At 45.9% G+C, this 23,668-nt stretch overlaps 1 protein-coding gene across 1 annotated transcript in view; it reads right to left on the bottom strand.

Annotated features, from left to right (window-relative positions):
- Positions 1-23,668, bottom strand: part of LOC8028428 (medium-chain acyl-CoA ligase ACSF2, mitochondrial) — a 146,689-nt gene that overhangs the window by 100,624 nt on the left and 22,397 nt on the right. Inside the window, exons 3-4 of the mRNA XM_002399246.4 lie at positions 13,717-13,845; positions 13,570-13,623 (exon numbers count right to left, since the gene is read on the bottom strand). Coding sequence (XP_002399287.3) covers positions 13,570-13,623; positions 13,717-13,845 — 183 coding nt within the window. The remainder of the gene's footprint in view (positions 1-13,569; positions 13,624-13,716; positions 13,846-23,668) is intronic.

The raw sequence follows: 23,668 nt of genomic DNA, 5'->3' as shown, positions 1-23,668 counted from the left end.
CACCAGCCACCGAACACAATACACTCCATCTAACAAGGAAGTCATCTATAACACAACGCCAACATGTGCGCGCTGCTATATAAGACACTCCTTGCTATAGACGAAGAAGATGACAAATGCGTGATCACCCGTTTAATCACCTTTCATGCCCCAAAAAAACTTTTTACGTGGCACCCTTGGTGGGTAGTTGATTAAAAAAATAATGATACGAGCAATGGAAAATAAAGAAGCAGAGGCTAAAGGGAGAATGCATATAAAGTAATAGAAGGGGAAGATGTAATAAAGCATTTGGCAGCAGACCAGCCGTCGGTTGGCCTTCATTTTCTCCCGTCTACCTCTCTCGTTCCTTTGTTCAGCTGGTTTCACCGGAGATGTATAATAACCAACTACCTAAGTTCATTCCCGTTGCGACATTTTATTTCCGTCTAGAGAATGCTTTGGAAACAATGCAGTGACGCCATTGCCACACGCATTGCCTTGCTAGAGCTTCCGCGCGCCTTCCTTTCACTTTCATGAGTGTAGTGCATACTTATTGGCGGCCAAAGCTGTGTGCTCGACTGCTGAGCGCGTTCTGATGCCGGGCTTCCACTGTTTATTTTCGACGTGCATCCCGCATGATGAAGACTCCCGGTCTTAGCAGCCTACTAATTTCAGCTCGCTCCGATCATGCGCTCTAAACAGCGGGCTAAAATATGGTGTCCAAGGAAGCTCCCGCAACGTGTGCGTAATTATAGCTTTGGCAAGCATGAAATTGCATGGGTTTTTTCAGCATAAGCAGAGACGTGGCGGCGGCCAGTAGCCTTGGTTACGATCGTCTATGTGACCGGGGCCGATGCGGCAAGCTATTCCAGAGTACCTATCAGTGTCAATTCAGTCCCGCGTGACCTAGAGCTCCAGCAATCATAAGGCAAACCTGGAGAGTGGTGTGCCCTCACTCTTGGATTACTTCTAATGCCTTGTAGCGTCCGCATGATACATCTCAGCAACGCGTCCTGTACAAAGGGGTCTGACAGGTCGCTCGCTCTCCCATTGAGGCCGGTCTGCCATCGTGTTGCAGACAAATGCCACGCGGTGGCGCTCGACTGCCTCACTAATAGCGCGTCCACACTGGAAGCGGATTCGCGTTCGCGAAGCGGTTGCGGATGCGGTTCGCGAGCGACCCCGTTCAGACACACCGAGAGGCGGTTGGCGTTTTCTCGGAGATCACCCGTGATCTTTTGAGACTTACGTTTTACAACCCTATTAAACAATCCGAAATCCACTTTAATCTACGATCTAAAGCCAACATTTTGCTTCTTTGGCACTTTGAAGATTTTTCTTCTGGAGGTTCGCACGCATTACGAGTTCAGGCAGCGAAAAAGGAGACGTGGACCCGCGAAACTTGCCTGCGATTCCCTCGACTTCGCCCACAAGCAAAGCCCAGCTAGGCGCGCCTTGCTGACTCATATGAGGATGCCCCCGACCTTTTCATCGAAGTGGACCCTTCCCGCATGAACAGGCGGACCTTGTCCTCGGGATAGAAAGCCACATTCCCCCCTCGTTGTCCGCTCTTAACATTTTCGAAGTTAAGAGTGGTGGGGTGGACCGTCGTGCGGGGGAGTGTGTTTGGTGCTAGCCGGTCGTGGCTTCGTTGGCGGCGGACTCTCCTCTCGTCACTCGCACATCGATCGAGTCTACTGATCGTTTGACATTAAGCTCAAATAAACGCCGTATGGATTACCTCTGCATCGTCTGGTTCGTACACTTTATTCCTTGAGCATGTTTCCTTTATTTATTTTGTTAGTAGTAAACGTTAGAGGTCGAGTTAGGGCGGGTACCATGACGACTCCGCGGGAGTGCGTTGGCTACGCAATCAGGCTCGCGACGTCTCAATCGGCCTTCGTGGTGTTCATGCACGGTGTCCAAAGCTTTGAATAGTTCAAGCGACTATTTTAGTGGGTAGACATGCTGACGTTTCAGTTAATCAGGGATGAGTTCCGGCGTTCTACGGGCAGAGACTAACAAGGCAGTGAGCTTCGGGCTGTGGCACCCAGAATAATAAACAAGGTCTTACTCGAAAAAAAAATCGCCGGTGCGAAGCCCGTTGAGATTACGAGTTACTTCTTTTAGCAGCGGATAGAAATGACGGACGTGAACATGAGGTTTCTCCGTTGATTTGTCTGCTGTAACGCTAGGACTACAGCGCTTGAACGCCTCAGCAGCGACAGGTGCCATCTTGTTTCTAGAGCCATTGACGTTACGTCAGCGTCGCGTTGTGATTGGTTGCCGCTTCGCGGTTCGTGAAAGCGGTTGCGAAAAATCGGTCCCGACGCGGCTGGCAAAAACGCGCCCCAACCGCTTGATCTTAGCCGCTTTGCAGTTAAAAAATGCGCGGATCCGCTTTGCGTTTACGGATCCGCGTCCAGTGTGAACGCGCCATAACTCACGCTGGGCGCTTGGCGATCTCGGCGCGGCCGGGGCGGCCAGCCGCTCGCAGCAGAGCGATAATCTTATTTAGTTGAACATTCTTTTAATTTTAGTTTTCACATCGAAGCTGTTAAGGTATAGTTCGCCTACTATCATGTTCACGGACAAGCGGCGTGTCGACACAAAACTCAAGCACTTCACCGTCACCCTCACTCTCGTACGACGAGGTGAGTCGTCTATAGCGTTCCGTGCCGTTTCTCCCCTAATGCTGTCTGCAATGGACGTAAGCCGGTCCAGTGTGCTGTCGTGCAGCCTCAACTTCTTCTCCGGCGTCCGCGTGAGCGGCCACATTGCGTTCGTACCATCGAGCAAGCCCCGTGATTGGCGCGGTTCTACTAGAATAAAACGTCATCGTCTCACGTACCAATTGTTTGTGTACTGTGTCCCGCGACGTTGAAATCGCGCTATCGCTCTTATCAGTTGCCCTTTGGACACACGATGGGTCGGCCGCGTGCCGTTCGTTTGGAGGAAAAAGAGCGGGAGCGTAAGAAGGGGCGACGCGCGCAGCAGCGCGATTGGCCTCGCAAACGCTGCGAAGCCGCTATCGCCTTGAGTTCCACTGCGTCGAGTGGTTCGAATCCCTTGCGAGAGAAGAGCAAATCGCTCGCCTAGAACGCCGCCGAGAACAGAAGCGGCGATGTGACCGGCGCCGTCAGGTCAGCGGACGTCGATCGTGCCACAGAAGCCAAGTGCAAGCGCGAGGCCCGGCGACGACAGGACGCCACGCCGGGCCCTGAAGGGTTTTTATAAATACTTCAATACCAGCATAGTACAGCTTCGCTGGTCTTCCATCTTCGGCAGAGTGGAAAGGCTTAAAATTTTTAGTTTACGGTTTAGCATCCTCTTGAAGAAAAATACAAAATGTTTCTCCATAGCCCTATAGTCCATAATACCAACAAAGACGGAGACGAAAGTGATAATATACCAAAGAGTTGTTAGAGCTGCGTAAGTGTGTATTCATTTTGTGTGCGTGGACTTGAGTAAGTTTTTTGCGTGTGTGCAGCACAGCATGTAATTCATAGCCTTTGCGGTGCAAATGAAAGCTGATGCAATCGGCTCTCTTTGCACTGTTGAAGCTATGGATGACACTGCACTATTCGATTCGAACCGCTATGCGCACACCCCTACTGGTATCACAATAGAAGACGTCAAATCTGGTCTTAGTACATTGGGCGGTGATTGTGGCTATTGAGTAGCCTATTTTTTATTTGCTCGCTAATTACATGACCTTTTTCACCCCTCGTCAACATTGCGTGACCGCCGCCATAGCATGAGCCTTCCATGTTTGTTTCCTCTTAACTCTATAGTAGGGCAGGTTAGTGCCATTTAAGATTCCAATGTTTCCTTCTACCCAGCGTTGGCCTTTGTGAGCGCTCGTCAACTCCCGTTTCAGTGGCTCTGTCTGTGCGTAAGACAAAAGGAAGTCAGCATTAGCGGCCCGTGTATAAAGCATCGTTGTACTCAAGGCTCTATTTTACCGTAAGTGCGAGCGAACACGAATGCACGAGCACAGTGGTTCATGACCTGCACTGACGTCATGTGAGCTGCCATTGTGATAGCCTTGCTGCTAAGTATGTATGTTTTGCAGTGTAAACTGTGTACTATCGCATTAGTTTTGCGAAAATAATTACAATGCGCACCGAAACGGTCTTTAGAGGTTACACTCAATTTCGCCGGTAACTTGGCCGAGCTAGCGTCTTCTTGACTTTTGAGCTGCACGACAATATATAACCAGTCAGCTGAGTTGGACGGCCGTATTCACGGTTGTCGGAGGGTCATCATCAACGCTCGCCTTAATTCACGCACATAAGCAATGTGAGCAAGAAACATGACATTACTACTGCGACGAAGCTCGATTGGTCGTCGAAATATATCTTCTACTGTTCGGCTCCGTTGAGGCGTGGTGACATTCTTTTTCTTTTCCAGCTCGATCTTCTTCTTCGTTTTTGTTAGTTTGTCATAGTTGCCATAGACTACCTAACCAAGTTTGTTGAGGCGAAAGCTGTTCGTAACATTGAGGCTTCCACGGTGCAGAAGTTCATCGAGAGGAGAATTATCCTCAACCACGGATACCCCACAGTACTAGTTACGGACAGGGGCACACAGATGACTGCCAGATCAACTTCCGATTACCTCAAGTACCGTGGTATACGTCACGCAACGACTACAGCTTATCACCCAGCTGCCAACGGCCTCGTCGAACGAGCCAATAAAACGCTCAAACAGATAATGCGAATCACCACCTCATCTGGAGAGAAGTGGGCTGATGATTCGCATCATCTGCTTGAGCGTTTTGTTGGCTCGTTCGACGAGGCCGTTGACAGCCGTAGTCGTCGCGTGACATATACCACGGTACTTGAGGTAATCGGAAGTTGATATGGCAGTCATCTGTGTGCCCCTGTCCGTAACTAGTACTGTGGGGCATCCGTGCTTGAGGATAATTCTCCTCTCGATGAACTTCTGCACCGTGGAAGCCTCAATGTTACGAACAGCTTTCGCCTCAACAAACTTGGTTAGGTAGTCTATGGCAACTATGACAAACTTGTACCTTCGTGAAGCCTGAAAGGGCCCAATTATGTCGAGTCCAACTGTATGAAATGGCACATCGACTTTAACTGGCTGCAGCAGTCCGTAAGGGCACGTCGTAGTCATCTTCATCCGTTGACAGAGGTCACAGCTTTTCACGAACCGTTGGACATCCGGATACTGTCGAGGCCAGAAATATTTACTGTTGATTTTCTCGTATGTGCGACGGATTCCCATGTGTGCTCCGAATCGACTTCAATGAAATTCGTGAAGTACTTCCGCTCGCTTCGTCGCCGGCAAGCACAAAACAAATCGTTCATGCGTTGGTCCTGCATCCCTTTTGTACAATACATCATCAAAAAGCACGAATTGTTTACTTGCTCTCTTCTGCTGTTTCTTTGTACCAGCCTTGTTCTGCAGTATCTTTATGATTTTTGTACAGAACGGATTCTCCTTCTGCTCGGAGCTTAAGTTGGGCTCTTTGACCTCAAACACATCGCGAGTGCGGGTCCTCCAAGTCTCTCCCGAGCCGTTGGTACTCGAAGGTTCCCCTGAGCACAAGCGGCTTGGAATACGGGACAGACAATCGGGGGCAGTGTGACATGCGCCAGACTTGTACACAACTTTAAAGTCGAATTCTTGGAGCAGGAGAGACCACCTGAGCAGGCGTTCGTTTCCTTCCTTGTAACGAAGAACCCAGCAGAGCGCATGGTGATCTGTAACAACATGAAACTTTCTGCCCATTAGGTAGGGACGTAGCTGTTCCAGGGACCACTTAACTGCAAGGGCCTCAAGTTCAGTGGATGTGTAGTTCTCTTCAGCTCCGTGAAGAGAACGGCTGAGGTATACAACAGGCCTGTAATTCTCAGTTTCATCTTCCTGGAGGAGGATGGCGCCGAGGCCGGTTCTGGAAGCAGCAGTGTGGACCTGGAGGCCGTATTTAGAGTCTTCTGAAAAGTGCTTCAAGACGGGAGGTCCACATAAGGCAGATTTCAGTTCATGGAAGGCGTGTTCTTGTGGAGCTCCCCATGCGAAGGCTTCTTCTTTTTTCAGGAGCTTTCTCAAGGGGGCTGCGATGGCACTATGGTTCCAAATGAACTTTCGGAAATAGGACGTCAGTCCCAAGAACGATTGAACTTCAGCCGCAGTTCTAGGAACGGAAAATCGCGTTACGGCATCGACTTTCTCTGGATCAGGTGCAATACCTTTCTGGGATACAATATGTCCAAGGTAAGTCACTCTGGTGCAAAAAAAAAGGCACTTCTGCGGTTTGAACTTGAGATTTGCGGCCTCAAAACGCGCGAAAATATTTCCCAGTTGTCGAAGGTGATCTTGGAACGTTGTGCTATAAACAATGCAGTCGTCCATGTAGACCAGTGCGTTGCGATACTTTAGATCACCGATAATGGCATCTACAGTTCGCTGACACGTTGCGGTGCCCCTTTTAACCCGAACGGCATTCTTAGAAATTCATACAGCCCCCACTGCGTAACAAAAGCTGTCTTAGCGGTGTCGCCAGGTTCCACCTCTATTTGGTAGAATCCTGAAAGGAGGTCTAATGTTGAGAAATACTTGCTCCCACTCAATGCCGCCAGAGCATCATCAATTCGTGGTAGTGGATAGACAACGTTTTCAGTTACAGCATTTAGCTTCCTATAGTCTACACACATCCTCGTCGACTTGTCCTTTTTTTGAACTAGAACCAGTGGTGATGCCCAGGAGCTTTTCGAGGGCTGGATAATTTTTGCATCTATTAGGTCTTTTATCATTGCCTTCACCAAATCTCTTTGAGGCGGTGAAATTCGCCCTGGGTATTGTGCAATCGGTTTTGCACCACCAGTAGAAATGGAATGTTGCTCCATCGTACAAGATCCCAGGTGTGCAGTGTCGGTTGCAAAACGAGAACGATATTTCATCAAGAGTTGTTTTCCTGCCTCCAGCTCTTCGGAGTTCAGCGAAGCTCCCACGTTGAAGCTCAACTCATCAATTATTATCTGCTGCGTTTCGTTGAGGACTTTCGGCACATCTTCCTGGTTCTCAAGATCAGAAAAACTGAAAAATTGCTGGACTGATTCCCACTCGATGGGAGACAAGTCAACCGCTTCAACAGCTTCTACCTTTTCTGCTGATCCTAAAGATGCCCTGGCAGGTATTTTGGATGGCCTCAAGGAAAAGTTTGTAGCCAAAAGTTTGAAAGTCTTTGTCCCTGCATCGATGACTGTCGGTTGCAGTTCCAACAGGTACCGTTCAATAGTTGATGGAGAACCTGTTACGTATAAGATATCGCGACTTGTCTCGCCGTCTGGGACTTCCAAAACGACTTCGATGACTTTCCGGGAAAGAGGCGGTACTACTTGGGTGGTCGTTGCATAAACCTTGAGTGGTTTTTCGGCTTGGATCGAAAACGTGTTTGTACCCCAGTCGATAAATGCTTTTGAAGAGCGTAGAAAGTCATCTCCAAGTAAGACTAAGTCTTCCATTAAATGTGGGACAACCACAAAAGTCTGTCGGAATGACCTTCCGTCCACCGTAATGTCAACACTCACTTCTCCATTATTTTTAAGTGGCAGCCCATTTGCTTCCACAAGTTTCAGGGAAGATTTTGAAGGTGTCATCTGAAGTCTCTGGCAAACAGCTTCATTCACAAGGCTTCTGGTGGAACCAGAATCCAAAACTGCACTGAGTTCAATTGATCCCATAAAGACTGGGACCCGTTTGACGCCCACAGAAGATTCACAGCTAACGCGCTGCACTACTGGTGTTTCCCCGCAGGCCCCGAAGACACCAGGTCGGAGTTTTCCAGGTCAGTCGGAACGTTAGGCTCCGCTTGAAATGCGCGCTGCCATTCAAGAAATTTTTGCGTGAGAGGCTGGGGGCACCATGTAACAAACATACATGGGTAAATTACTTTCAAAATGTAATTTAATTACAATTACAATTACTTAACTCCAAAACTAGTTTAACTACAATTACAATTACTACTACGCGAAAGTAGTTCATTGCAATTACAAATTACTTTTCAAAAGTAATGCAATTACTTTACAATTACTTATTTCTGAGAGTTACCCCCCACATTGGGCCATATAACTGTAAACGACTTATATGGCCGCTGTATAAATGTCACGCATTGTACTTTACTTTTATAAAATTTGTTAAATGGATTATAGAACTTAATAGTTTGGAGTAATGAACTCCTGCGTTCATATATTCTCAAAACATAAAAAATGGCGACAAAATTCACAGGTGCGAGGTGAATCTCCTTAGAACTTATGCAAATGGTATCCAAGTCAAACCAAGAAAAAATAAACTTAAAAATAATACAAGGAAACAAATATGCAACAGTACTGGTATCATAAAACTCACGGAAAAATGGCTAATAAGAGAAACTTGTAAACGACGTCAAACATTTAAAGGATACGACAACTTACGAAAACATTTCAGCCACGATGATTCGCTTCCTCTCCCTGTCTGTGCACTTGAAACATGCCGGATTTGGGTAACCGTAGCACACGAACTGTGGTCGCTTTCACAAAACTAGTGTCACAATAGAAGCAACTCTATTGCCAGGGATTCTGGGTCAATTCAGTGCACGGTAACACCCAAAAAGCTCCCGAGATAAATAATAAATTTAGGATCGTCATGTAGCTAATCATTAGGATAGCAATGATTGTATCGATGTTATGCGTCTCATAAAGAAGATCGATTTGAATTTAGCATGGCAAGAACAACCTCGAAAAATTCATGATACACTGCAAACGACTTTATTTTCGCGAATTTCGCGAATCGCCTACAATTCGCGAAAAAAAAAAGTAAACACATTGGAATCTATATCGCGACCGCACCGCGTCGCGAAAATTAGAATCCGCGAATTATTCCAAAACTCCGGCCTCTTGGACGCCTCGATTTCACGATTTACTTGGGCGTGTTTCAGCTGGAAGATCTAGACGAGATAATATTATTATTTTTTTTATAACTGTAAGTATTATTCAAAGTAACAAGAAAGTTGCCTACCTGCAAGTGTTTCCGCAAATTGGAGGTCGCCTTTCGGTTTATTGAATTTGTTTTCAGAAACGGTGCGGAGAGTTTGCTCCTCACGATTATATTTTTACATTGCTGCTAATCTGTTTAAAGAATTTTTCGCAACAAGGCCCCGGCAGCCTTTCGTTTTCCATTGTAGATAAGACTGTTGCAGCTTCTCAATGCAAAGCAGCACTGCGCGCCTCGGGGCGGTTCCACAGGCCAAGACTAGAGGACAACGCGTGGAGGGTCACGATAGAGGTGTAAAAACAAAGCGCAAGCAAAGCCCTCTATAAAAAAAGAAGCCTTCAACGAACAACAAATGTAAAAACAAGCTCCCTACAGCTAAAGCCGCGGTTTGAAGGTTTTGGAATCTCGTCCAATCAGGCTGACAAACGGTTGAAAGGGTTAGGTAGAGCGAACACTAAATAATGAAGATTTATACAAAAAGGTAGACGAGGATTGGGAGAAGGAAGAGCAGTGTAGCAACAACAGTTGGAAGTATTGCAGGGTGAGTCGTATTAATGAGACCTGCTGCTTCTTTGCTTCTTCGCCTCGATATTAGAGTAGCACGACTTACTGTTAGTGGTATTAACATACGAGATAGAGGAGAAGGACGTGAAAAACTCATAAAGAAAAGAGAATAATTTCATGAACAAAAAAGTCCCCAAACTTGACTGAAATATGTAAGCTAATATGCTTTGCGGCGAAGACGCGTAAGGAGAACCTCGAACCTCCCCGCCTCGACCGGATGATGTGATCGGAGCCAACCAGCTCGACTTTGACCTCCGATGCCCCCGTGTGGGAATGAGAAATAAGAAAGACCCCTAGAAGCAGGAGCAACAGGAAGCAAACGAGACGAAGAGTCAGATTTAACTAAAACAGGAACGAAAACGGACGCGAATGTAGCCCTCATTTATCAAATTATTTCTCAAATTCTTCATTAAATCGTTTTACAGTCTACAAAATCCTTCATTCCGTTCTATCCCAGCCTCTCTTTCCCACCCCTCTTTTCCATTTTTTTTAGCAGGTTGGGAGACGCTCTCTCCCCTGTCGCTTTGGCTGTGCTGTCGTCTCCGTGGCCAGAGGGGAAAAGCGCCGCCGCCACAAAATCTTGCAAAAGTAATTGTAATTGTGCCTGAAATTTAGCAATTACTGACGCTAGAAAGTAATTAAATTACAATTACAATTCCCTTTAGCCAAAAGTAATTATTACAATTACAAATTACCAGGAAAAGTAATTAAATTACAGTAATTTAATTACTGTAATTGAATTACTACCCAAGTATGGTAACGAAGTGGCCTTCCTGTTTGCAGTTTAGGCAAAGCTTGAGTACTTTCCGACGGGATCCTTGAGCCTTGGTCTGGGCTGCATTGTTCTGGCGACGGAATTCCCTTTGGTAGGTCAGGCTTGGTCGTGGTTTGTCATTCGCACTGCTCGCTGCATCGTATTCCTGACGTTTTTCCCCAGGCTGCTGTTGCCGATCATGTTTGACGAAACTGCACAGCTCATCGGCCCCTCCTTCGTGGAAGTTTGAAACTTTTAATGACTTCTCTTCGGGCTTCTTGGCTTTTCCGCTTGCCCGATCAAACTTCATAAAAGAGTCGAGCAAGTCATCAAGCGATGTGAAGCTTCTATCGAAATACATCCACTTTGCCTTGTCGTTCAGCGATTCAAGAAGCAATTCGCACTTCTCGGCTTCGCTTCCTGTGAAGACACATTCTTCTATCAGTTGCAGCTTCTGAATAGCGTACTCCATGCACGTTTCTGTGGAGGTCTGTCTTCGAGCGAACATTGGTCTTTGATTTTCCACAGGGCTTTCTAAATTGTAGTGCCGCCGAAACGCGGACTTCACGTCATTCCAAGTGCTCATCTTCTTGGAGTTAAGCTCGAAGCGCATCCAAGCAAAATCTTTGGAAGGTAGCTTTGATATGAGCAGCGGGAGTGCGATATCTTCCGGCAGCCCGTAAATTTTCAGCCAAAATTCGACCTGATGGAACCAACCAATTACGTCCGTGGCAAGGAGGGGAGCTGCACTTACGGCCGCGGTGGATGGCTGAACTCGATGGTTGATGGTATCTCCCAGTCCTCTCCCCTGGCTTTGCTGGTTCGAGACCTTGTCTCTGCTTTCAGATGTGGTGCATGAGTTGGGAACGCTCTCTTGTAGTTCGGTATGCAGCGACCGCTGCTACCGTTTCTTTTTCTTGGATATTTTATTCTGTTGCCCTTGGTGCTTGGAGCCCTCGTCACTGCTTTCAGAGTTGCTTCTCGAGCTCGCGGCCTCCAAGCAGTTGAGTCTCTCGATGACTGGGGACAGTAATCCGCGCACCAGGGTCTCCATGGCTTTCAGAGAAGCGCTATCCCCAGCAGCACTTGCAGAATAGGCAGGCGTCGGTGCGGGTACAGTCTGTTGTCGGCTAAGAAGCTCTGTGATGCGTTGCCTCAATTCAGCGATTTCTTCGTCCCTCCTCGAAAGGATCTGCTGAAGTTCTTCCCTCCGTCCAACTGCCGCCTCAACTTTAGCTTGCAACGACGAGTCACTGCCGCTTTTTGCGCCGTCTTCATCCATCGTTGCTGACGTTGTAGTTAAGCCTTCTTGTTGATGCGAAGAGCTCAATGGGCGATTTGATAATGACCGCCGTCCCCACATAAATTTACCTCATTACGGAGTCCCCGTTCGGGCGCCAAGTGCGACGAAGCTCGATTGGTCGTCGAAATATATATTTTAATGTTCGGCTCCGTCGAGGCGTGGTGACATTCTTTTTCTTTTCCAGCTCGATCTTCTTCTTCCTTTCCTTTTTCTTCCAGCGTTCACGCGACACCGTCAAAACTACGCAGACCGATAATTAAATGTCACATAGCCTCAGCCCTCACAATCAGTACGCCGCTGCGCATGTCTTTCTGCAAACATGAAATGGCCAAAAATAAAATGACAGAAGTGTGAGGCGGGCGATATACGCCAGGGAAGCAAATTCTACGATGTGAGCTTAAATCCCTGTATAGGATTCACGCTTACATGTGGCGACAACCACTATTGGCGAAAGCGGAAAAAAAAACGTACCGCGAGACAACAAGCGAGGGAGGTACCGCAGTTTCCTTTAGAGGCCACTTCATTGCCTTTTACTTTTCGCTGCGCCGCCATTTGCTTCCAAGTTTTGCACGAGGCACGGGCTCGTGCGTTGGGGTATTTAATTATTCACTGACGCGTGCAAGACAAACACACCAATGGGCTTTACTGAGGACGTGTGACACTTCTGTGGGACCTAGGGATTAGGGACTCGCGTAGGGCAAGGTTGAGCCGCACGTTTTTACCACTAGATTCGGTATATTGGTTGTGGCACCGGTCGCGGTCACTGTAAAATTTATTGTGAAAGGTCATCGTGCGGCGGTGAGGCTTACCACTGTTGTTATGGCATTACTAGGTCATACATGCGTCTCCTTTTATCCGTCCTATATTTTGCGTGGCTGTACAGACAAAAATCGCACAAAGGCCAATGGTGTGTTTACGTGGATGAGACCGTAGCTAATCGAATAAAGATTTGACTTTTTCGATTGGTAGCAGACGGGTAGAAGAGGAGGAAGTGGAAAGACAGTCTGCGTGTTATTGGTGCGTCCTCGATTTGATGTGCTACGACCACATTTATTTTAACGTAGCCAACAACTGCGTTTACAATGATGTGGTTGTTGAGGATCGAATTGAGATTTTAATCTGCATCGCTACTATGCAACGTTTTCCTATGTAACGGGCCATTGTTATCTGAAACATGATTTTTGTAGAAAGATATCAAACACAACACTACAGTTTCAACGAATGTCACATATCGACAATCGGATGGAATCCAAGAGGTTATCGTGTTGTATAACCTATTTTGGAGAGCTTCTTTTTTTGACAACACCAGCACCAAGGCAAAGGGACGGACGCGACACGTTGATTCCCCACATTACGCCGAACTGATATTTTTGTTGATGACTGGCATGACATCTACGTGGATTAACACTGAGAGTGGAAAACCAAGATGTCATTGATCGCAAAATAGTGTCAAAGGCCTTCCAACGTTCTTTCCTTTCTTCGTTTCTAGGGAATGTCGAGCAGAAACGCTTGAATGACATGGACTTACATGCCCACTTTCACGCAGTAAAAATATGACACTAATAGGATACGCTGCATGCGCACGAAAAATGAAGCGAACATTTTCAAGAGAGGACAGGTAAATTGGAATTTAAAACCGCAAAACAGAAGCAGAGAATCGCGATGAGCAGATTTTAACAGTCCAATATACTGGCACAAAATGGCTACGTGATAAGGTGAGCGAACATCGCACCAGCTGTAACATCATCATCCACATGGCGGCGGCCTAGGAGCGTTTTTGGAAATGTGTATGGCCCATTACACCTGGAGGAAGAGTAGCCTAGGAGCAGGCGATATCGAGTCTTGACACCACATTCCACCTTAAGCTTTAGATGGCATTCAGCGAAATGTTTGTCACGGTATGCTCTTTTTTTAAATTTATCTTCAATGTTGCAGCAGAGCAAACAGCTTGCAGCTGGAGACAACTTACCTTATTCAAACAAAACTCAAGTTCCGAAACCGTGCAGAATGTGTTGATGCCAACCTACAAAACAGAAAAGGTGGGAGCCAAAATTCGTTGCTGCGTGCATGGTATATGCAGCAAGCATGTGCAACGGAACAACGTAGTCGCATTTACCATAACAAGTCCCGCCTTGGACGCCGCATAAAGTAGCTGGGCCCCTTCGTAGAGTCTTGGAACGAGTATGGCAACCCTGGAACCCTCAGGAAGTTTGAGAGAAACCAGGCCTGCAGCTAGTTGGTCTACCTATAAGGGGAGAAAAACGAGACACAGACACAACATAATTATTTGAATCGTGGCTGCAGGGGTCAATTATATAAGAATAGAGGACTTGAATTAGCTAACTATGATAACGTTTCTTTGTAATCGATCCTACGCACCAGCTCCAGGAGGGGACATGTGCAGAACTAATGACCAGCGACCCCTCCCTTTTCTCTGCTGCTTGGCAACATCGCATGCTACTGCCGCCATCGCCTGAATGCCGAAAAGCATCGGTTCATCCCACACCCTCATCCATATTGGGCTTCCGATTACAACAAACATTATTTTGACGCCCAGCCTTCAGGTCCCTTTTTTCAGTGTGACAACTGGACAGGTCGATCGCCGTCTTCGTTTCCCTTGGTGCTCCGTGTCGCTCCTCGATGCAGCCGCCGTGTCAAACGCGACGTCAAAGAAGAGCCTGCAGCTTCCGCTGCCGCCGGACGCCAGGCTGCGCTACAAAATTGCGTAATAAATCTTCCTACAGATCACCCAAATTCTGTTCCTGTTAAAATCGATAAATTAAAACTTGAATATCTCGTTGACAATGGTGCCTCAAGATCCTGTATATTTGGCTATTTGCGACGCCATTTACGAATAGTATTGACGCCAGCACCTGGACACTATTTCTGCATAAAAAACAGAGAGTTAGTTCTCTTGGCTGCTGAATCCACTAAGCGCCCGCGACTCGAATAGGCAAGTCATTATATTTAGAATTCTCTCTACCTGTGTGACTGACATTATACTGGGCTGAGACTTTCTGTGGTCCAAAGATGCCGTCATTAGCCGTAAAGAGCATCAGCTCCATTTGAACAGTTCTGACACTGACTAATTACCTGTGTTTGATTTCTTTGCCCTTGGCACTACAGCCGATGTAGTCATGCCTCCATTGACAGCTGTCGCAGTAACACACGAGCTTGATTTACGCATCCAGGAGTTTACAACCTTCTTGAGTCTTTACGCAAAAAAAGTTAGCAACGCCACAGCAATGCGATTTTCACTACCTCGAAAGCTTCGTATCGCAACCGTCCAACTCTGCAACCATAGCACTGTCGTCATTTAGTCTCGCCACACGTGTCACGTGAGGCCCCGGCTAGTTCCCCAAACAGGGTGCTCCGCCAACCCTACAACATGGAAGGTCGTCAGGAATTCAGCAGGCCCACTGCATGCTCTTTCCAGTTTTATGGAGACTGAGAGTGTTTATTTTACCTTGATTATTTCACATTGAATTAGACATGGAACATGGGCCATCATATCTTAAAGATAGTACACGATATATATATATATATATATATATATATATATATATATATATATATATATATATATATATATATGGTCTCCACCAAGATTTCTTTTACGTGATTTACTCTTGAAGTTTAAAAAAGGGTCCGTTGTCACTTGATTGGAAAACAGCCTAATGTGTGCTTATCTATAAGAGGGAAGCGAAAAAGGGTGCTAGCAATTATAGTCCAGTGGTCTTAGTGCGTGCATTTATACAAGTTCTTGAATATGTTATTTTAAAGACCATTATAACTTTTCCATAAACTACAAAATTTCTAATATACGAATAACATAGTGTCTGTAGAAGATGCTCGACAGTAGCACAATTTCTGATGGTTCATATTTTTGCTAAAGTAATTGCTAATGTTGGTCAAGTTGACGTGGTTTTCTTAGACTTCGCAAAGGCGTTCTACAGAGTGCATTATTAAAAGTTATAGCATAAGACGAAGCAGGTACTTGATAATGATTGCATCCTGGAATGGTCAATATTTTACCTTAACAACCATATACAGTTCTTCTCTGTTGGAAAACCATAATTAATTGAATTAGCAGCTCTACCTGGACTAGCCCAGGGCTCGGTGCTTGGACATTTGCTTTCCTTATCTAAGATGTGATGCACATCAACCCCCGATACAGTGTCGTTTTTTCTTCTTTATGCAGATGAACGTATACTATTCTCAAAAATAGCTTTTGTTTTTGTTGAAAAGTATTGACATGATTTTTTTTTCAAATTGATTTTGTGTGGTGTCAACACTGAAAATGCACTTGAAAGTTAAGAAATGCGTGCTAATGACAACGCTGAACAAGGTACCGCTTTGTTTCCATTCACTCCCGAATTCAATGCTTTAGAAGAAGTTATTGAATACAAGTATGAAGGTTATAAAATTATTTCTCACTTAAGCGAGACGTTTCACATTTTGTGTAGAAAGTTGATGTCGCTGCGAAGAACTTTATTACCCTTCACTCCTGAAACAAAGCTTACGGCGTTTAAATATTTAATCCGTCCTTGTACTAGAATAGGGTGGCATCTTATGGGACTAGCATTTACAATCGAATATAGGCAAGTTAGATTGTTTTAAAAATATCTTAGGTTCACTTAGTGTGCTTTAACGTAGTAAAACTATATATATATATATATATATATATATATATATATATATATATATATATATATATATTGTAAACAAAGAGGGGAGAGAGAGAATGAATATTAAATTTATTAGATCAATGTAAGGGCCACTTTTTCGCCAGCTTCCTTTCCTTTTCCCTAACTTTTATGTATTAAATTTAATAATCGGTTTCTCACCCCTTCGATTACACCATTGCTACTGCTGCACTGGTCAATCGTTTTGCACTTCCAATGATTGTATATATATATATCGTAAAGAGGAGGTGAATGCTTTAAAACGTATGTATTGGACGACGTTCCGGGCGGGGACCGCTTTTCATCAGGTCCTAATATTGCAGTAAAAGTTGAAAGCCCTCCAATTTAACACGGCGGCAAAAAAAAAAAAAAAAAATTAAGAAAAGCCGAGAAACCACCTCTCAGAATCGACCATGGGTAGACGAAGACCGCGGTAAGGGAAGGGGCCCCGCATGCCTCCCCAAACAGCCTCCCGTTAGGCGCGCTTGAGGCTCGGCAGTGTCCAGAACGAAACAAGGGAATAAAGCAAAATCAAGTGGGCCCAAAAGCGCGCCCGGGGGGCCAAGAAGAGCCAGCAGAGACACAGGAGCAGCTCGGGCGCCAACCGAGACGCGCGATGATTCATCTTATACACCTAAACACTCCTCTCCACTCCCCCCCCCCCCCCCCCCCGCACACCCCACCCACCCACACACTCACATGCAAGCATGCCCCCCCCCTCCTTTTTTTTTTTCTCTTCTTCCATTTTCCTTATTTTTATTTTCTCACCACCCGAATCCCCATCTCGCAACCCAGAGCGAAGACAGTTCTCGAGGTCGTAATGATGTCTAGCGCAGGGAGAACTCTAGGCAGGGGACTCCGTCTGTTCGTTTTCCCGTCAACGTGGGGGTTTCGAGGAGGTGAACCGGTCAAGATATGAGCAGTTAAGCAGGACGGCGCTCTCGTTAATGCCCACTCGAAGCGTGTTAAACTTTTTAATTTGGTGTGATTCCCTTTGCTCCCTTTCGCGTGCTGTACTGAAATCCCGATTGAAGTATAGTTACAAATATGTTGTTTATGTTGTGTTGACCGAGACGTGTATTTTGGAGTTTTTGGAGTGTGTTAAGGTGCGACCTGTGATTGTTAAATCTTTGACGGAAGGGGAGATCGGTCTGTCCAATATACTGCATGTTGCATACCCGGGAGTGCAACAGATAGACAACATTAACAAAGTTACAGTTATCATTTCCGGTTATCCTAAAGGTGAAGTCCGAATTTGTACTTTTTGCCTCCACGGATTCCGTCAAGTGGCTACACACTGCGCCGCGGCACCCGGCATGGCCGAGATCCCAAGAACTCCTCATGTGTGGTTTTGGATCGTACTAGCATGTAAAGGGGCCCTGCAAACATATTTAAGCGTCTGCTTTTTGTGCGATTTCCAGGTCTCTTGGGGTTCGTGCAAGCCAGCGGGCACGGAGAGAGTAACTAAATATCAGTGCATCATATTTTAACCGGACGACGCGGAAACCTCCTGCACCGACGGGGGCGACCCGTGGTACCGAAAGCGCGCGAAATGTGTCGTCTTTGGTCCTGGGCATACTAGTGGTCAGAACCGGTAAAAGCTTCTTTTTAGTAAAAATACAAAATATAAGTGGCGGGAACCGTTTCAATTATTTATAAAAGTAGTTTTTGTTCAGTATTTTAGATCAGAAAAGAGACAAATGCAGTTTATGAAGTACGGAAACAAAAATTGACCCGTCGACATACCCGCCACCAAGTGGTGGAAAAGGCGGCGAATACTACAAAAGAGTAGTGGGATCAGGCGTCGACACGGAAAGGTTCCGGATGTACGCGTCGACGCTGCGGTCGTTTACGGACTGGAGGATCCGACCGGCTCCGAGCGTTCCGAAGGCCTTCTGCGAGCAGCTTTGTCTTGCGTTTTTGCCCTTTCGCGTTACGGCAGCGCGAAATGGCTCCCATTTTGAACTGATCTTCGCACTGTGTTTGTTGTCGTTTAGGGCCAACCAAGCGTCATGCCGAATTAGTGTTTAATGGCGCGGCAAATGCAATGCGAGCCGCTCTGGCTGCCCCCGCTGTATACAGCCTATCCAGAGCACGCTTTAGTGGCGCCCTCTCGCGCCGTCGACACGGAGTGCGGCAGTCGTTTGCGCTCGCAGAGCTAACTATCCCTCCACTAGTTCACGGCCACTCAAGCAACCAAGGACGTCATGAGGGAGGTTATTTTTTGCTTGTTTTTGTAATTTTAATTTGCCTATAACTTTGAAACTAAGGCGAAATTTGAGAAGAGAAAAGTTTCATTAGGTTACTACGTTTAGTGCGGTCAGGATCGGTGCAAATTAAAAATTAGTAAAAAAGTGCTTGCAGGGCCCCTCTTAGGCTTTTTTCTCGCCGGTACGCGACGCGTAGAGCCTGCGGAAAGACAGATTGAAGGCGCTGGTTTTGCGAGAGAATATTAAAATTTTTGCGAAGGATGTTGTTGATGTTGAGAAGGTTACTTGCGTAGGTTAGCACTAAATTATATTGATTATTCTCTGAGTTTCGAACGCTTGTTTTGTTGATGGGTGTCGTGCGGTCTGGTCTACTAGCCTTTTCTATAGCACTGTTGATGGCGCCTGGTGGATAATTTTGCCTAATGAGTGCTGGCGTTAGATTATCTGCGTTTTGTTTGAAGTCTTGCTCGTTGCTGCATATTGGTTTGTACGTATGCGCCTGAGAATAGGGCAACCTATTTTTGCAGTGGCGGGTGTGGCACCTATCGTAGTTAAGATATTGTTGCGTGTACGAATAGAGGAATGAGCCGAATTGTATTCCGAAATAAATGTGTTGAGTTCGTCCTCTGTGCCTGTCCATAGGATAAAAGTATCGTCAATATACATTTTAGAGAAATATGGCTTAATCGAACGATCTGCGAGGAACCGACCCCCCAATTCCGCCATGAGAATGTTGGCATAATTTGGGCCATTTTTGTGCCCCTGGCGGTTCCGCTAGTTTGAAGGTACTGTTCATCTTCGAATTCAAAATGGTTGCATTCAAGCACGAGTCGAAACAATTTTGTTCAGGACTGGCAATCGAGGATTGAAGAGTTTTGGGTGTTCATATACGCTCCAATAACCGCTGCGATGCCGTCATCGTGAGGAATGTTGGTGTACAGTGCAGTTAGTTCCAATGTTAGCAGAAATGAACCTGTGGGTATGGTTAGCTGGGATATATCTTGGATGAAATGGTTTGTGTCCCTTAAGAATGACGGAAAGGTTGGGGGATTTCCTTATATATATATATATATATATATATATATATATATATATATATATATAGTTTTACTACGTTAAAGAACACAAAGTGAACCTGAGATGTTTTAATACCCTATAACACGTCTATATACGATAATAAATGCGGGTCCCATACAGTGTTAGAGAAATAGCTCAATAAAAGTATTTAACTTAAGCTACTAAATACCTGCTTCATGAGTTATTAAAATACTACTCAAGTTACTTTCGGGGTAAAATATCTTAAGCAGATTACAAATAGCAGTGCAATTAATTTTTTTTTAGATACATCAGCATTGCATATTTTTTATCGACGTCAGTGACAAACAGAATTACATAGTTGCACAAATCTGGTTTACCAAAATTGTAAACCAGATTTGTGTAAAAAGCCATAGTAGAGGTATTTTATGCAGCCTAATTATAAGGAGCAGGAAATCACTGGCACATGTTACAAATATTTTCAGGGAAACGAAAGAAAACGTGGGTTGCTTTAGCTATAGTGACTTATGCTGAATATCACGTCCCGCTACCGACCTTACACGCCTCGTTTAACAACAATCCACATTTTCTATAGGAGAGTGCTTTATAAACAAACTTGGGATACGGAAATGAGAGAATGGACAGCAAAAAGAGCCCACATATTAGCGACGGCACTGGTTGTACCTTGTTTATTTAGGTTGCGTTCAGAAAGGAACTTAATGTTGGGGGACGCTTTGGTTGGAATTTGAGAGGTCTCCTGCACATAGTTCGTTTCTTGTCCTGTTCTCAGCTTATCAATGTTCATTTGTAGACCGTGTTCCCGGAAACAATAAATACCAAACTGACGAAAAAAGAAAACACTTGATGTATATTGTAGTGGTATCAAATAGAAAAGCAAAAAAAAAAAAACAGTTTACAACTCCCTGTAACGCCAAATTAGAGCGCAGCTCTTGAGGAGTGGGTAAGGCGCGGGGTCAAGTGACCTCGGGGGAGTCACGTGACATCGGGGGTCACTTGACCTGGAAGGCCACGTGACCTGGGTGGTCACATGACTTGGGAGGTCACGTGGCCTGGTGGGCCACGTGACCGGGGGTCACGTGACCTCAAAGGGGGGTCACGTGACCTCGGGGGAGGTCACGTGACCTTGGTGGGTCACGTGACCTTGCGGTTAAGCCGACGGCGACACCAACGCCGACGCCGCTCAAGCCGGAAACGGGCGCCTAAGAGCTGCGCTCTAAAAAAGTCTTCTTTTTGAGTCCGCTTCTTATTTTCTTCTACTTAGTATTTCTTGACAGTGAAGACTGAATTGCTGTTGTGGGTCGTTTTCCGTTCTGCGTTACGGGTCAGTATGGAAATCTTTACTTCCGTAAAACCTTCCCTTTTGTTTGAATTTTTTGGGGGGAAGCTCTAGGAACAAAAAGGCGTCTTTGGGAAGCCGAGGGGGAAACCTTTATCTTACAAACTTGGGGGTGAAATATCAGTCACAGTTGGCACAAAACCGATATTTCCACGAGCTCAATCAAAATACCGTTGCCTACCGGAGCTAGCAACAGGATTTGAATGTCCGAAACAATATTCACGTTTTGTCGTGCCATACCCACGCCACTTCATACCGAAAAACTCGGAAAATGGCGGAATGGTAAAAATATATTTGAGATTATGTGGACAAGATGCCCAGACCTGTATTTACAGTACAGTATCAATTACTCTCGATCAAAAGTATTTCAAAAATACCAAGATTCCAAGATACTTCAAAAAGTATTTGGAATACCGCATCTTGAGTATAGTATTTGAGATACACAAGTCTGGTCCAATAAAATGTCAGCATATTCTAGGATATATATATATATATATATAATTCCGACGTTTCGGGCAGACTCCGGCGGAAACGTCGATTAATAAACAGGCCGACGTTCTCGTTTTCCCCAGGGGTTTTCCATTCGACACCTACAAGTAGTAATCCAAACTTTGCGTCAAAAGTGTACTTCACGGGTTGATTTTTTCTTGTGAAATTAGAAAGCGTAGCACCCTTTCGGAAAAAAATAGGGCCAAGAAACTTGACAGGGTCAACGGCGGGCGCGACGCAGACGACACAGACCGTATTGCGGAGTGTGTTTGGCGCTCGTATGAATAGATGGCGCTACCTCTTTATTGAGAGTGGCCACAAACCCCCTGGTTTATTAAACTGAACATAATACTTTTGTCTGTACCTTTGGTTTAAATATAAATGCAGAAAATAAAACCAGAACCTAAAGTAAAAAATAAAAGCCGTCTACAACTTCCTCTAACGCCGAAGTAGAGCGCACTTCTTGAGGAGGAGAAGGGAAGGGTAGTGAGGTTCAAGTGTTCTCGGGGGGGGGGGGGGGGTCACGTGACCTCGGGGGGGGGGGGGGGATGGCCACGTGAGCTGAGGTCACGTGACGTTGGTGGGGTCACATGACACCCTCTCCAAGGTCAGGTGAGGGGTCACGTGACATTGGGGGTGTCACGTGACCTCGGGGGTCACGTGACCCCCCAGAGAAATTCTTCCGATAGATTATGCGGGGAATTTTTTCCGCTAGATATAGCTGGGAAATTTTTTCCGCTAGATTTAGCGGGAAAATATTTCCGCTAGATATAGCTGAGAAATTTTTTCCGCTTCATTTAGTGGGGAAATTTTTCCGCTAGATTTAGTGGGGAAATTTTTCAGCTAGATTTAGCGGGGAAATTTTTCCGCTAGATTTACTGGGGAAATTTTTTCGCTACATTTAGCGGGAAAATTTTTGCGCTAGATTTAGTGGGGCAATTTTGCCGCTAGATTAAGCGGTGAAATTTTTCCGCTAAATATACCGGCGAAAGTTTTTTCGCTAGATTTCCGGAGAAATTTTTCCGCTAGACTTAGCGGGGATATTTTTCCGCTAGACTTAGCGGGGAAATTATTTCGCTAGATTTAGCGGGGGGAATCTTTCTGCTAGATTGAGCGTAAAATTTCTCGGCTAAATTTAGCGGAATCTAGCGAAAAAAATTCCCCGTTAAATGTAGTGGCAAAATTTCTCCGCTAGATTTAGCGGAGAAATTTTCCGCTAGATTTAGCGGGAACATTTTTCCGCTAGATTTAGTGGGGAAATTTTTCAGCTAGATTTAGCGGGGAAATTTTTCAGCTAGATTTAGTGCGGAAATTTTTTGCTAGATTTAGCGGGGATATTTACCCATAATGCACCGCGCGGTTACGCCGACGGCGACGCCGACGCCGCACAAGCCGGGAACGGGTGCCTAAGAGCTGCGCTCTAAAAAATGAAAACCGTTCACAACTCCCCGTAATGCCGAAGTAGAGCGCAGCTCTTGAGGAGGAGGGAAGGGTACTAAGGTTCACGTGTTCTTCGGGGGGGGGGGGGGGGTCACGTGACTTCGGGGGGGGGGCGGCCACGTGATCTGAGGTCATGTGTCACATGACCCCCTCCCCAAGGTCACGTGGGGGTCACGTGACCTTGGGGGTGTCATGTGACCACGGGGGTCACGTGACCTCGGCGGGTAAGGTGACATCCCAGAGAACTTTTTCCGCTAGATTTAGCGGGGAAATATTTTCCGCTAGATTTAGCGGGGAAAGTTTTTACACTACATTTAGCGGGGAAATTTTTCCGCTAGATTTAGCGGGGAAAATTTTCCGCTAGATTTAGCGGGGAATTTTTTCCACTAGATTTATCGGGGAAATATTTCCGCTAGATTTAGTGGGACATTTTTCCGCTAGATTAAGACGGGAAATTTTCACGCTATTTAGCGGGGAAATTTTCCCGCTAAACTTAGCGGGAAATTTTCTACGCTAGATTTAGCGGGGAAGTTTTTCCGCTAGACTTAGCGGGGAAATTTTTCCGGTAGATTTAGTGGGGAAATTAGCCCATAATACACCGCGCGGTTGCGCCGACGGCGACGCCGACGCCGCTCAAGCCGGAAACGGGCGCCTAAGAGCTGCGCTCTAAAAAAAGCGTTTGCATAACGACGGCGCTTTTGCTGCAAACGGATTCCGTCTGCGTGTCGTCTGCTTCCTTTCGCTCGTCGGCTACACCTTCGGACGATGCTCCCGACGCTATGTATCAATACTCGCGCACAACACCCTGCAACTTGACTTAGTAGGCAAGTTTTCTGGCCCTATTTTTACAGA

The sequence above is a fragment of the Ixodes scapularis genome, unplaced genomic scaffold (genome assembly GCF_016920785.2).
Source record: "Ixodes scapularis isolate PalLabHiFi unplaced genomic scaffold, ASM1692078v2 PGA_scaffold4__175_contigs__length_147842914, whole genome shotgun sequence".
NCBI lineage: Eukaryota > Metazoa > Arthropoda > Arachnida > Ixodida > Ixodidae > Ixodes > Ixodes scapularis.
Note: the sequence above shows the minus strand (reverse complement) of the source record. Positions and strands in the feature narration are given on the sequence as shown.